Source organism: Melanotaenia boesemani, chromosome 12 (genome assembly GCF_017639745.1).
Source record: "Melanotaenia boesemani isolate fMelBoe1 chromosome 12, fMelBoe1.pri, whole genome shotgun sequence".
Classification (NCBI taxonomy): Eukaryota; Metazoa; Chordata; class Actinopteri; order Atheriniformes; family Melanotaeniidae; genus Melanotaenia; species Melanotaenia boesemani.
The window spans coordinates 17,864,828-17,879,497 of NC_055693.1; the positions used below are offsets into that span (position 1 = coordinate 17,864,828).

General features: G+C 36.0%; 1 protein-coding gene across 1 annotated transcript in view; it reads left to right on the forward strand.

The window, feature by feature from the left end:
• The window catches only part of ppp1r9ala (protein phosphatase 1 regulatory subunit 9A-like A), a 28,190-nt gene that overhangs the window by 4,244 nt on the left and 9,276 nt on the right, over positions 1-14,670 (forward strand). The window contains 9 exon segments of the mRNA XM_042001948.1: positions 10,889-11,021; positions 11,289-11,409; positions 11,739-11,843; positions 12,156-12,282; positions 12,996-13,154; positions 13,268-13,321; positions 13,541-13,770; positions 14,135-14,231; positions 14,337-14,463. Coding sequence (XP_041857882.1) covers positions 10,889-11,021; positions 11,289-11,409; positions 11,739-11,843; positions 12,156-12,282; positions 12,996-13,154; positions 13,268-13,321; positions 13,541-13,770; positions 14,135-14,231; positions 14,337-14,463 — 1,153 coding nt within the window.

The window sequence follows — 14,670 nt, forward strand, 5'->3', positions numbered from 1 at the left end:
AAAAATTATTAATGTATTCAGAATGACAAATACTTTTATTAAAAAGCCATGATACCTTGCTGTTAAAATCTGCAGTATCCCTGGTTGTATTAACATTGGTACTTTCAGAATTAGTATGTTCATTGGAACTGTATGCCGTATGATTAAAATTAATATTCCACAGTAAGGCTTTGTGTGTGCATAGCTTTTGCGTAGTTTTTCAATTAGGATGTTCCAATACCATTTATTTTCTGTTCGATACAGATTCCGATACCTGGGGTTTTGATATCTGCTGTTATCAAGTACCAATCCGATACCTGGGTAATTTTATTAAGAGGTCAATTCAATTTATAATTTAATATTTATTATAGACTTTGATGTATGGTATTGTTACTATCATTCAAGGGCCTGGCATGGGCTAAACTATAATACATGAATTATATATATATATATATATATATATATATATATATATATGTATGTGTGTGTGTGTGTGTGTGTGTGTGTGTGTATATATATTAGGTCTGACATATTAATAAAGTTGTTAATCAGATTAATTACAGCTTACAAATTAATCATGATTAATCACCATTTGCGACTATGCCTAAAATTTGCCCGTTTCTACTGTTTTGTATCAACAGTAGGAGCCAATGCTTACAAATATTTACTGTTAACTGACCTTCCCTTTTTTTTTTTTTTTTTTTTTTTTTTGTAAATCCTCACGGTTTTTTTAAAAGCATTTGCCAGTGTGTTTTTGCTGCAGTTCGTTGCCCTTTTCCTTTAAGGCAACAAACTCGTGCTTTTTCATCTGATGACAACCGATGTGCTTAATAAAGTTGCTGGTGATAAATATGCTAACTCTGGAAACTTTAGCTTTGCATATGAGGCATGTTGCTCTTTTGCTAGTGAGATTTTCTAAAGAGTAATAATTCCAAATTGGCAACATAAAGCTACTGCTAAATGTTAGCACAGCAGTGACTCACGTGCCCCTGCTTCTCTGCCTACCAACTCAAAATAATCGTCACGCAAGATTGCCTAACTTCATGTGTCTGTGTGTGGTTGGGTTGAGCAGGAAAAAAGAATAATTATTCAGTTTCTGTGGTTTTGGATAGTATTTAGATAGAAATACTCACTGATTCCCTTACTTTTGGCAGGATCACAAAGTATTTCCGATGCTAATGTTGGTATTGGCCCAGCTCTACTTTAAATCTTTGCCAGCACTGGATTGCCTCTTTTTCTGCTCGCTGCCATTGTTGTGAAGACATGGTTGAGAAAATAAGTAAAATCTTAGAGACAGTCAACTTTTAGATAAATCATAGAATTTGCACTAATGAAAATCTCTGTAATGTTCTGTTACAGTTTCACTATCATATTTTCATTTGTTGTCTGCAATTTAGGTACTCTCCCCCCCCCCCCCCCCCCCCCCCCCCCAATGTAAGCACTTTTGATATTTCCACCTATCATCATAGTATGCATTTTCAGCTTGTACTTTAGGGGTGTGGTGGAAAATGAATATTTTCCACTACTACTATTCCATCATCACCATATCTAATCAACATTTAGTTAAAACAGAGAGAAACAAATCACTCCCTTGCATTCTACACAGCTTGCGAGCAGTTAGTTGTTTATCCAGGCTTTAAAATGTGTTATCTCAGGGTGTGTTACCCCTCCCCTTTCCCATCCTAGTCATCAGGGGATACTGAGACAGGGGATGAGAAGCTGAACTGTAGTAAAGGGGACAAACAGCAAAATGCCTAATTTGCCTTAAGTTGAATTGTGACAGATAAACTTGCAGTCATGTATCAGAACAATATGTCATAGTTTCCTCTCTGTCAGGTCAGTTGACATACTGTTCATAACTACCATGAGGGGATGGCTTTCTGCTAAAGAAAGATGGTTGTATATTTTGACTGGTTTACGCATATCCCCAGTGTTCACTCCAAAGAAAATTGTTTGTGTCACTTATAGTTGGTATTGTCCCAGATCAGTAAGTTTGTTTGTGAAACGTATTCACATATTATAGCCCAAAAGTAAAGATGATTGTCCTCGAATGCTGTGGAAGCTTATTTTCATGATATATTCAGCAGTTTTCTTTCATCAACATGTTACCAACATCATTTATCAAATCTAGAAAACTGTATTGCAATTTCCAAAACCTATTGTAATATTCACATTAATCCTTTAATCTGACCAACAGTTAAAACTGTAATATATTTGCTTGTTTTTAAATTATGTAAAACATAGAAAAGGAGCAGATTATTATTTGTTAGAGAGACTAAGACTAAGTGGGATGTATAAAGGTCTATTTTAAATTATTTTTTATTCTAAAGGGGATTAAGTCATGAGTTGACTATAACAGTGGTTGCAGAATAATTTTGATTGACTATTAGTAGGGGTTGGAATCTCAACGATTACGATTCAGATGGCCGCAATGTGATAATAAAACTGGTTATTGATACATCAATTTCTTTTCTTGAGTGACGACTTTTACTATTGATTTCAGAGTGGAAATGTGTGACATGGTTTCTCGTAACATCCAACAAAGAAAAATACTCATTCATCTATTGGTTAATGTAGGACAACTTCTCTTTCCACCTCATTGGATCAACACATGGAGCTGCATCAGATCCCATATTGCTCTTAGGTTGACCATATTTCTGTCAGAACTTTTACGGTGTCTTCCACGCTCTGACCGCTGACACATTTCTTCCAGCCAGAGACATCTATTGTCCAAACACACCCATAAGGACCATTGTGTTGTGGCCTACTGCCTGCATTTGGTTCACTTGAAGCTAACAGACATTTAAGTTTTTAGTGCGAATCAGAGATTGCTTCTTCAATTCACAGCCGACTTTGTTTACATTTGCACACCTCCCAAACGTACCGGACTTTCTGAGCAAACGAATCCACCCATGAAGCCGAAGTACTGCTTTCAGTGCGGTTGGTGTTTATACTCAATGTGAACATCATGTTTGTTAGTGTTATGTCCCCAAACAGACAACCTGGGTGCTGTTTTCTGCTATTTTGAGCCTTTTGTGTTCCTTAAAATTGTGTTGTTAATTAACAGAATCAATATTTTTGATATTCATAACTTTTGTAGGTCAATTCAGAATCGTCCAAGTCCACATTATGATTGAAAACAAAAATCAACTACCACCCCTCCTATTTTGTGTATTAGTTAACTATGTCTGGTAGATTTTTTCATATTATTTAAAAATCATTGTTACTTGTGGGAGAGAATGCAGTATACAGGCTTTATAAAGTTACAATTTTGTCAAAACCCTGATATGGGCTATGATTAAGACCTTAGAGGTCAATATTTGGTGGCAGGGATGTCTAGTCTCATAGACGTCCTTAAGCCAACATCTCTACCTGTGGCAGAGCAAACAAAAGCGTCCTGTCAACTGTACATCTTTATCCACAGTCTACTAGTCAGAGCTGGCTCTGAAATTGAATGTACTTGAGTTGTACATGACTAACAGAGAGGAAGTGCTTTGTGCTGCTGGTTCAATAGAGGATTAGGTCCCCAAGTAACCCAAGTCTTCTTGACAGAGGAGATGTCCTGTGTGGAAGAAAGGTCCTCTTTGTGAAGGAAAGCGGACATCCACTTTCAACATGTATCACCCTCATCAGGGTCGAAAAGGGAAAGTTGGAAAAAGAGAGTTTCTGGGGCAGTCAAGCTAAATATTGAATGTCAGTCTATTAACACATGCATTTAATGTCCCTGGTATTTAAAATTTACAGTATAAGAAAGGAAATGGGTCAGCATTATATGAGATTAAACATTAAGATTTTTATGCAAATATGCGAACACACAAACGTCAGTTGCTCATTTAAATGCTGCATTCCCATTTCTGCTCTGTCAGTGTAAACGTTTGTAATATCTTCTGCATTATCAATATATATATAATTATTTCTTCTAAACTTCTATTACATATTGGACTATGTCATTGTGAACTACATTGTCCATATTCAACAAGACCATTCAACCCATAAATCTTTAATTGGTCAGTGATTTTTTGTTTATTTATGACCAGTTTAAAGGCTTATATCATTTAGTGTGTTCGCTATCTCTCTGTACCTTATGGTGTCATAAAAAGCCAATAGTTACTGAATGATTTGCACTTCCTGCTGTAGTTGTGTTATCTGCTTGGGGACACAGCCTGCACAGTCATTTTTAAAGTAGTTATCTCATATGTAGAAAGAGGTTGGCATGGGATTTGAGTAATTTTAAACAGAGCAACCTTTGACATGGTAGTCAAAAAAAGAGATGACGTAACAAAACAACACCCCTGCAGTTAAAGGAAGCACCAACAGCACTTTTTAGCCACTTTGTTCCTTCTTGAACGCACGGGGATGTGGTCAAAGATTGGACAGTCTATTTATTTATTTTTTTATGCATCTGGCTTATAGATTTCTCACCTGCTTTAGATAAGTTTCTAGGCTAAAATAAGTGTACAATTATGTGGTGTGTCTGCAAAAGTCCGTTAAATGATCCATTAGTGTTATGCTTCTCATTTCCTTGCTGAGATGGGTCTTTTGTGTAGGAATGTCCCTGGCTTGGCTCCACCCTCATCTAAGTAGCAGAGAGGATCTGAGTTCTCTTCAGCCACCTGGGTTATTTGGTGACAAGACAGGGCAGAATACTAATGCAGTCAGCTCAATGCTGCTCATTAAACAACTTTCATGGGCTGAGTGTTGGGCTGATTGTAATTGCCTTGAACAGATTAACTTTGTGATTACAGGCAAACACGTTTGAGAATGCTATTTTCACTAAAAGGTAAAAGTTATTTTGTTAAACGTTTTTAGCGGTTCTTACAGAGCAGCAGTCAGTACCGTTTTTGTAAGCCCATTTATAGACTAACCTGCTGAACCTGTTTATGTACTGCACTTCCCATTGGGAATTTGGTTCTGTTCTTTTACTCCACCTCTTCCTGCTTTAGCTTTTATATTAAACACTTTGGAAGGCAAATGTGAACTTTGTTTACTAAAAGCGTTTTTTTTGAGTGACTGATGTCAAATGTTTTGGACAGTGTGGCTGATAGGAAATTTACTAATGCTGTATTTCTTGCGTTTCATAAGACACAGTTCAATAATGGCAACATATAGGACACTGAACCCTTCCCCTCCTGGAGGCAGGACAGCTGGCAGCCAACTAATCTCACATGCATTCTGTATACCCATGCTGAGTACAATTGTGGCCCAGATTTTTTTTTCTTCAGGTTTTGTCATTCAATTGCAAGAACATCGGACTAATCTGGTTCAGATCTCTATTTCTTTTTATGTTAATTTTGATGTTTATGGTGGGTTAAAATGACCACTTTTTGCAAAAAATCTAATTCCAACTTATTTAGGATGTTGTGGCCATGCTGAAATGTATGCAGCCCAATTCAAAGGAAAAACAAAGATATTACAATAAGAAAATTATGTTTTGCCCTATCAAAATATTTAACAGCAGAAAGCAGCATGTTCTTGATTCTTCAAGAAAATTTATTTTTGTTCTTATTGATAGGAAAATAACATTGCACATTAACAAGGCTCCTGGCGCCACCTGTGTGTTCATTTCTTGTTTACCTGCCTTGTAACACAATCTGCTGATTTGTTGTGTCATCACAGTCAGGTTGGTGTGTCCAGGAAACATTAGAGATATGCTGTTTTGTTTGGTTGTGTGTACTTGGATTTTAAAAAAAAAAATACTGGGCTCCATGCCTTTTTTCTTTCCTAATTACTCTGTAATCTGTGCTTGCTGCCACCCCTGCCCCAGCTCACTCGCACAGCATGTTTTGATTGTTGTCTTTTTTTGTAGCCTCGTTTACCATTACAAGCTCCCCTATCCAGCGGTCAGCCCTTTGTGTTTTTTGCAGTGGCAAGAGATTTCTTTGGTTTGCTTTTTCTCATAGCTGCTGATCATTTCCCACACTGGTATTCAGTTATATGGAGGGAATTAGGGAAGGGATGGAAAGAGTTTCATTTTGGGTGTGGGCATGTGTACATCTGTGGATGTGGGTCTCGCATAAAGAAGACAAACCACTACAGTTGTAGACGTTGGATGAAAAGCCACACACATCTTGCTTAGGGTTAGTTTGTAGGACGAAATGGAGATGATGCCATTTACAGTCTGCTGATCATATCAAAGCCCCAGAGATCAGCAGTGATTTAAGGAGGGAAATTGGGATAACTTTTTTTTTGGGGGGGGGAGTCTGTTTAAATTTTAACTTCCCAGTAAACAGACCAATTTATGTCTATCTTAAAAACAAGACAGTGGTTAAGTGATTAGGTTTCAGCAGAGAACAGAATATTGTTAGAAAATGACGCTAGTAGTTCATGGCAACAGAAAAGTCAGACATGAGAGATCAAGGAGAGGTAAGGGGGAGAAGAACGGTTAATGCCATGGGACTGAATGCAGTAGTGCTGTCTATACTCTATTAACCTACATTTGCAACCCTTAATTACTAAAGTCTCCAAAGTCTAAACTCAAAAGCATCTTTTATCCTTGATGACATTTCTGTGTGCTCTAGTTCCACAAATCCATTTTTAACAATGTAAATGAAAATGGATAAGCTTTGTCACACATCTACTGGCACTTTCAAGTTTGTCAAAGGCATGCAGTGTTACTTTAAATTGTAAAAGCCTAAGGTCAGTTTTAAACATAAGAACTGGTAGAGTTGCATGCCATACATACATTTTTAAATGGTTAAAAATTCAAATGGAAAATTTATCTCAAGTAGCTGCTTGATTATTTTTAAAAAGTTATATTAAATACTGTAATATGTTCATTCCTCTTTTATATGAATGAGAAACTTAATTGTGCTGGCAAGTCATTTAAGATTTCTAATTGGAGTTGATCACATGACTAATCTCAGTTTAACTTTCTAACCCAAGACATACTCAGGAAGTTTAGCAGGTGTGATCTCTGGACATGCTACAATGCTTAACATTATGAAGTAACTGGAACACCACTATGTATTTGCCAGTGGTTAACCTGTTTTTACCTGTGCAGTGCCAGCTATGTAGCATATTACAACAGTAGCTGGTTCAAATGGGGACAGCAGTGACTAGCAATGGCACATCCAGTCAAGGATTTGCCAGGACAGCTACAGCTGTCAGTGGCTACTGTTGCGGCACTGATGTTAGTTTTGCTCTTGGCTGCCATAATATTGTGAGGTCCATGCACTTTGGTGATAATACAATTCTCTGTTCAAACAGTTTAAAGTAATTTCATCTTCCTTATTTTTTGTTTTTTTTTTTGTTTGTTTTTTTGTCCCCTGCAAAAACAAATCTGTGAGTCAAATCTGGTATCAGCTGAAATTAATCACAGATCAGAATTATAATTTTTTTCTGTTATAATTAGAAAAGTGAGATCATTTTGATACAGACTTGGATTATTTCACCTTATTTTTTAAATAAATTGTATGTTTCTTTTACACTACTCAAGTTGCATTTAATTTTTAAAAACTTTTTACCATTTTTTATCAAAGTTTTGAGGCCCTACGAATAGCATTCCTGCCTGAACTACAGTGGAGCAACAAAGTGCACATTCAGCTAGTGACTAGTCGTACTTGCTTACATACTACATGGCTGAGGTACCTGTCAAGTTGACCTATCACTACATGTTTTCTAGGGAAATACAGTGTGAATCCTCTATTGACTGTATCTGAAATTCATCAGGAAGCAGTTCAACAAATTCACTTTGACAAACTGGACAGCTTAATGAGTTCTGGAAACGTATCAGTACTGTTTTAAACTTCACCCAAATGCTACATACTGGGGAGACAGAAAGAGAGGAGGTGGTTTTGCTTTAGGCTGATTCTCAAGCCTTGACATTCTCACAATGGAAGTTTTTATTTGATTACATAAAATAATTATCTATTCTATCTATTTCCACAAGTTTTTGTTTTTTTTAAAACATTTTGTGGTAAGTGAATAGACTTGTCACAATATTAGAATTTCTAACTCAATATTGATACCCAAGAAAATACCTCATACTTGCAATGCATGATACTAAGGAGGGTAAAAAAAACATTTTATTAAAAGCAATTGCAGCTGTTGTTTTCCTACATAAAATAGTTCTAACGCATTCACAGCATATTAAATCTTTAATGCAATGCTGTTGTATTTTTCAATGTTGATATTTAGAAATAACTCATAGAAATGAACCTTTTTTTCTAAGTAATCTTTAGTAATTTAGGAGCAAAAAAAAATCATGAAGTTACAGTGCTTGTTTTTCAAACACGGATGGTAAATTAATCTAATATTTATCATTTCTTTTGAAATAAAATACTAGTTTGTTAATTTTGTAAACTAAATTGTTCATTATGAAAACATTTGAGTTTGAGTTTGTGTTGGCTAAAATTATTTGGTTGACATACCAGTGTCACTTTCAGTGAGTTGAATACACTGAGTTAAAATGGCTATTCACTTTAATGTTTTTTATGAGTAATATTAAACATAGTGTGCAGCAATGTCATTTTACAATGTGTTTAGATGGACTGAATTTTATTGGATTTATTTTAATTGTATTTCAGTATTTCATAATTTATTTTCTTTATTTTTGACAACCCTAGAAATAAAAAGGAGCAATAATCAAAACCTGGAACTGACTCATTTGCTTTTCAAATATCTAGTATTGCTCATTAGAATTATACACTGAGTGTTTAACACTCACAAGCTAAGTTAGTTAGTGTGTGTCTTTGATACTTTGTAAATTTATAATGTGACAATATGCAGCTATGCTTTGATTTGCGCTTCTTTTATATCCAAATGTGGCTTAAAAGGGAACTTCTTTATTAACCCTCATAATGACCTTAGTTCTCCTGCTCAACTCCAGCGTGCACTTGACAACTTTGTGCTTACATAAAAAATAAAATAAACAATAAAAAAATATTTAGCTAAGTTTGCAACAACTGCAAGCTGGCTACAATGACTCTGTGCATCTTGTGAATGCTGCTCAGTCACTTCATTTTCTACTTCCTCCCAAAACAGAAATGATCAGATAAACAACTCTTAAGTTAGGTGTGTCCTGCTTTACTTGTAAACAGCACCCTGTCTGTTTTCCGCTCTATCCCTGTATCCAACCACTGTTTCTGTATATGAAAGTTAAATAAAATTTTGGTGCGATTACTAATAAATTCTTTTCTAGCATTTCAACCTGCAGGCCATTTTTCTTTCTAATTTTGAGATGTTTAATCTCAATGAGGATGCTTTTTGTTTTGCTCCATTATTTAGCTTATTGTTCACTAAAAGCAGCAATTCTCTTTTATAAATTGAGACAAATTCTGAGCAAACTTGTAATTTGGTCAGTCATCAGTTATATGTATAATGCACTTTTTGGTATTCATTCCAGCGTCATCTTGACTCTACCTGGATAAGAAATGATACTGACCAAGCTGGGGGTTAATGTTGGTGACCCTCTGTTGGGTGCATCCCTACAATCGGGCATTAGCCCATGAGGGAGTCTGCTAAAGTCTGTTTTGTTATTAACATTTCACATGCTCTATCCAGAATCAGAATTTGATTTACCCCTAACCTGTTTTTAGCATAAATGTTTTTGCATTTGGCCATGAAACATTTGAATTCAGATATGGAGCATCTATATAAATGCAAAGTCTTCACTCCAAAAATATCTCTCTTTGGGACAAATTGTATTTATATTAACTGAGATAAATAGCTTGTTTTCTTAATAATTTTTAATATTCTAATTTATTTATTTGAAAATAATTGGCATAATAGTTATTAATAGACATTTTATTACTGCCGTACCAAATCATGAGGAATCTGAAACTCACCACATTAAATTCAGCCTTATTATAGATATGTTTTTATACAGATTTGAAAGCCCTAAGTTTTAATCTTGATGTTTGCATTTAGAAAAAAACTAGAACGTTCCATCCATAGATGAGAATATCATGTTTTATAGTTACATCTAAACCAAAATTATCTTGTCTAATTACTAAGTAATTATGTTAGATGGTGGTTGTTTGTGTTTCCACTGTGGTCCAATGAAGTGGGATGATTAAGCAAATTAGTCTACTCTCTATCTCCACTCGACTTTTATCTGAGGATCATGTTTGAAATGCAGTGTATGGAAAAAAAACTGTTCAGTGCATCAACAACAAACAAAATGAACTAAATTTATTTTTCTTTTTCTAGTTAGCTGCTGTATTTCTGCTCAACTAGCAAATGAAAGCCCTGAAAGCACAGGGCTGATGTGAGGACATGCTAAACTGTCCATAGTTTGTCAGACTGATTTTTCAGACTTTGTGGCAGAGATGGTCTGGTGTTTAATCAGTGGCAACTAAGATAATATAGTATCTTAGTATAATATAGTATTGTTGTTTGAAATAAAGTATCAGGTAAACCTGGTTTGAAGTTCTGAGCAGTAATCATAATATATTTTTTTTCTTTGATTGCTTCTCATAATATTTCTTTCTACTGCAAGGGTGAAAATTCTTGTTTCCAAAAATTCATCATGGCATGATCCAACTACTTAGTTCTTCCCAGCTGTGTCCCATTTTCCACTCTGCTTATGATCTGCCTTACTGCATGCATGTGTGTTTGTGTAAATAGAACCAGAAAACACTCTAAGATGCATTCAGTGCTCTGTGAAGCCTGTCTTCAAATTTCATAACTTCATAAAACTCTGTATCACGTTTTATAAATTCCTCCTCTGTTTTAATATTGGGATTTACATTTCTCAGAAAAAGTGGAGTTGCAGATGAAGCAGCTTAATATTTTTTAATAAATCATGTCCAACACATCCTCTTCCTTGGCAAGTGTTGAAATAAGCTTGAGCTTGACAACCTGAGCTCAGTACAAAAACACAAAACACACATTGTCTAATGCTTGACACCCTTGTATGGGTGTAGAATATGATACTGATGCTATACTCTTGATATTTTGATCAATCTAGGTGTTCAGCACCTTCTCCAATGAAGAATATGATCGGCGCAATGATGATGTTGACCCAGTTGCAGCATCAGCAGAATATGAACTGGAGAAGAGAGTGGAGAAGATGGATGTGTTTCCTGTGGAGATTGAAAAGGGTAGGTTTAATAAATTAATGCATGGAGCAAGTTCAGCCACCAATTGGAAGATTTCAGATTTTTTTTTCTTGGCAGTACAAAATTTAACTCTGTTGGGTTTTTGCCACCTGTTTTGATTTTGTGTTAACAAATAAACATTAAGACACATTTAACTTAGTTTTACTTAAAATACAACAAGTCTATCATTTAAAGTTGTGTACATTGGCTAGTTTGCATTTAATTCTTCCTTCTCATGCTTTGAAACCTGTGTAATTTCTCTGTCACCAGGGGACAATGGACTTGGTATCAGTATCATAGGAATGGGAGTGGGAGCTGACCAGGGTCTGGAAAAGCTTGGTATTTTTGTCAAAACTATAACAGAGCAAGGAGCAGCTGAGAAAGATGGACGGTGAGTTAGTGCTGTGAACCCTCTATTTACATTACCATAAACATATGTCTTGCGTCACTAAAGAGTCTCATAATGTTTTATGAAACATAGCATATAGTCGGTGTACAAGGCTTACAATCGGTTGTGATGCAGTACATAAGGAATTCATTAACCCTCAGAAATATGTGCAATAAACAACCCATTTTATTTATAATCTCAGAAGAAAGCTAGAGAAACAGTTTTCTCGTCAGCTGCATTTGAAGCAGTTGTATTTTATTTCCTATGCTGAAGGAGGGTACACATATCTCCAGAATAAATCCTTTGGTAGTGACCCCACATGATCTTTCCAGGATACAGGTGAATGACCAGATAGTGGAGGTGGACGGTATCAGTCTGGTGGGAGTCACCCAACTCTTTGCTGCAACAGTTCTGAAGAACACCAAAGGCACAGTGAGGTTAGTTCAATCCCTCCTGAACAAAAAAAAAAACAAAACATAATTGAGTGGTTGAGTCGGTTTTATATTATTTCCTCTGATATATCCTTGTCCAGAGATAAGGTTAAGTGGTGGTATTTTTTTTGCTTTTATGTCAAAGAGGCTCCATAATGAGTATTTATAAGGTAATTAAAGACCTACATATTGGAAGCTCAGGTAAAGTGCATCTCAAAGGTTTCATATTCTAAAGACATGAAGGGCTGAATAAGCTGATATTTCAAAAAGCATGTTTTATATTCCAATAATATGGTTTGCTATCTAACTTTCAAACAGATTCCTGATTGGTCGGGAGAAGCCTGGAACTCAGAGTGAGGTAGCCCGCCTCATAAGCGAGACACTAGAGCAAGAAAAGAACCAACAGCAGCAACAACACCTGGATGACGAACACTCCACAGAGGAGGCGAGTCAGCTGATCATGTAGATAATGTAGATCATCTAAAGCAGTCATTTCTCACAGAAATATTATGTAAATGTCATATTAGATAAACTGTAAATAAACAATATGGAAATCAAAGCCTCTACAAAAGAAGGTTTTTGCAAGTCTTAAAAATGTAATCATAGTAATGCTGATTTGACATGAACTCAGCATTAGCCCCTTTGCCATTTGCTCTCAGCTAGAGCAGGAAATTAGCAGCTGGCTATGAGTAAGCAACGTGTCACCACTGTGGTGTGCTGGAAAAAGTTCATTCAGATGCAGTTTGTCTGCCAGAATTGTGAAATGTTTGCTGAAGCTTGCTAAGGTTCAAGCCACCACAAGCCTCTGCTTTGGCAATGTAGTCTGTGCATAGAATAAATAGGACTAAGTGGAGTAGACTAATTAAAAGGCAAAATTATCAGTGAGGAAATAGATTCGTATAGTTGGTCTCTAGTTATGTAAAGTATTTTTCCTAAATATGATGCTGATGTTTTTGCTTGTAATTCTATGAACACATATATCCAATCTTAGTGGAGAAGCCCATTAATCCGTAGTGATAATTTAAGTTTTATTTATTACAATATTCCCTCCAGACAAGGGCTACCGGTGGGAGTGTTGACACTGGGTTGAACATGTTTTTTAGCAGTAGCGGTGTGTTGGTTTTGGCAATATGTGATGCCATATGTATCATATTTCAGGAGGAGCGGTATGAGGAGGAGGACAAAGTTGAAGAAAGGATACTGGGTTCCAATTTCTCTCCAGGTCGGAATGTCGAGGTGTTTGAGCTGCCTGACTCAGAGACCTTGTTCATGCCAGCCAACATGAATAGCTCTCAGATGGCATTCAAGTTCAAAGAGGTACCACCATATTGTTATTTACTTGTTTAGTATCCACTCTTCAGTATTTTGTTTATATTTATAACTATTTTAATAGACGTAACAAAATTGTTTTATTTTACTGTTTCTAACAGCTGCAGCTCAAGCATAGCATTGCCATAGCAGAAATTAATCAGCTAAAGGAAAAGGTATGATGATGACTTGTTTTTGTGTATTTTCCTCCAAAATAACTCTGAACTTAGAGGTTTAGGCTAGGAAAACAAGCTTCCACTCAAAGTAAACAAGTCGTGTGACCTAGCTCTTTAAAGTAAGCGTTAATACAAACATAACAAACACACTAAAAGCAGCTCATCAGCTAAGCAAATAATTTCATCAAACCAGAGTAACATGTCACCATCTCTGTGCAGCTAAGGGAATCAGAGGAGGAAAAATCGTTGTGGGAAGACAGGGAATCTGCACTGGAGCAAAAAATGAATGACAGCAATGACAAAATCTCAAAGTTGGAGAATTTCTGGCTGGAAGCCCAGGCTGTGTGTAAGACTGCAAATGAACAATTATCTGAGACTCAGGCTCAATATGAGAACCTGGACAAGAAGTACAACAAGGCCAAGAAACTGCTCAAGGAGTACCAGCAAAAGTGAGTTTATCATTTTCCCAAGACTATTCATGGAAAATGTCTGTTGATTATTGTGTGGTGTTCATAGAACACATTTAAAAACAACCATGATTAAAAAAAAAAGCAAACAAAATAAAAATTTAAGTTAATAATTACATAATTATAATGATGTAATGTGTTCATGATATCACAATAAAATATTTTACCCTTCATAAGGTTAGAATTATGATTTTTGTTTTTCATTTATTTTTTATTCTTTCTTTTTTTGGGGGGGGGGGGATAATATGATAAAGAAATTGCATGTCTTAGTGATAAAGCAAAACTTGACGTTTCCAAATAAAAACAAAGATCAGACGACCTCCTAATTTACTTGTTTCCTCCCCAGAGAGATAGACTTTGTGAAGAAAGAGGAGGAACTGAAAAAAATTCTAGATGAAAAAGACAAGTGGTACAAGGAGCAGCTGGAGAGCTTACAAAACAGGGTGAGATACCAGTCCAGAAAATAAATGCTTATACATCTCACTCAAGATACCGAAATAAGCCTTAGTGTGACAACTTTTTTTTTTCTTCTTCTTTTTTGTCCACAGATAGCTGCTCTGGAGTCCGGGGGTACTCCAGTTCTGGAATTTCAGAGTGGTCAGGACTCTGCTACAGAAGAGAGACTTAGCAGCCATGACTCAGTCACCAACACACTGTCTGTTGACTCACTGCTAGGTACAGGGGGTCATAAAATTGAAATTAAATTGCCTACTGTGAAGTTTTTAGTCTTCTTTAACAGTTTATCATGATGGAAACAGTCCATATGGCTGAGGATTTCCACCTTTGAACAGTAGTATACCAAAGCTGAGTTTTTGGCATAACCTGGACTAACTAGCTGGTTGAGCTCACTTCTCTAGCTGGACTGGGAAACATTTTTAGTTG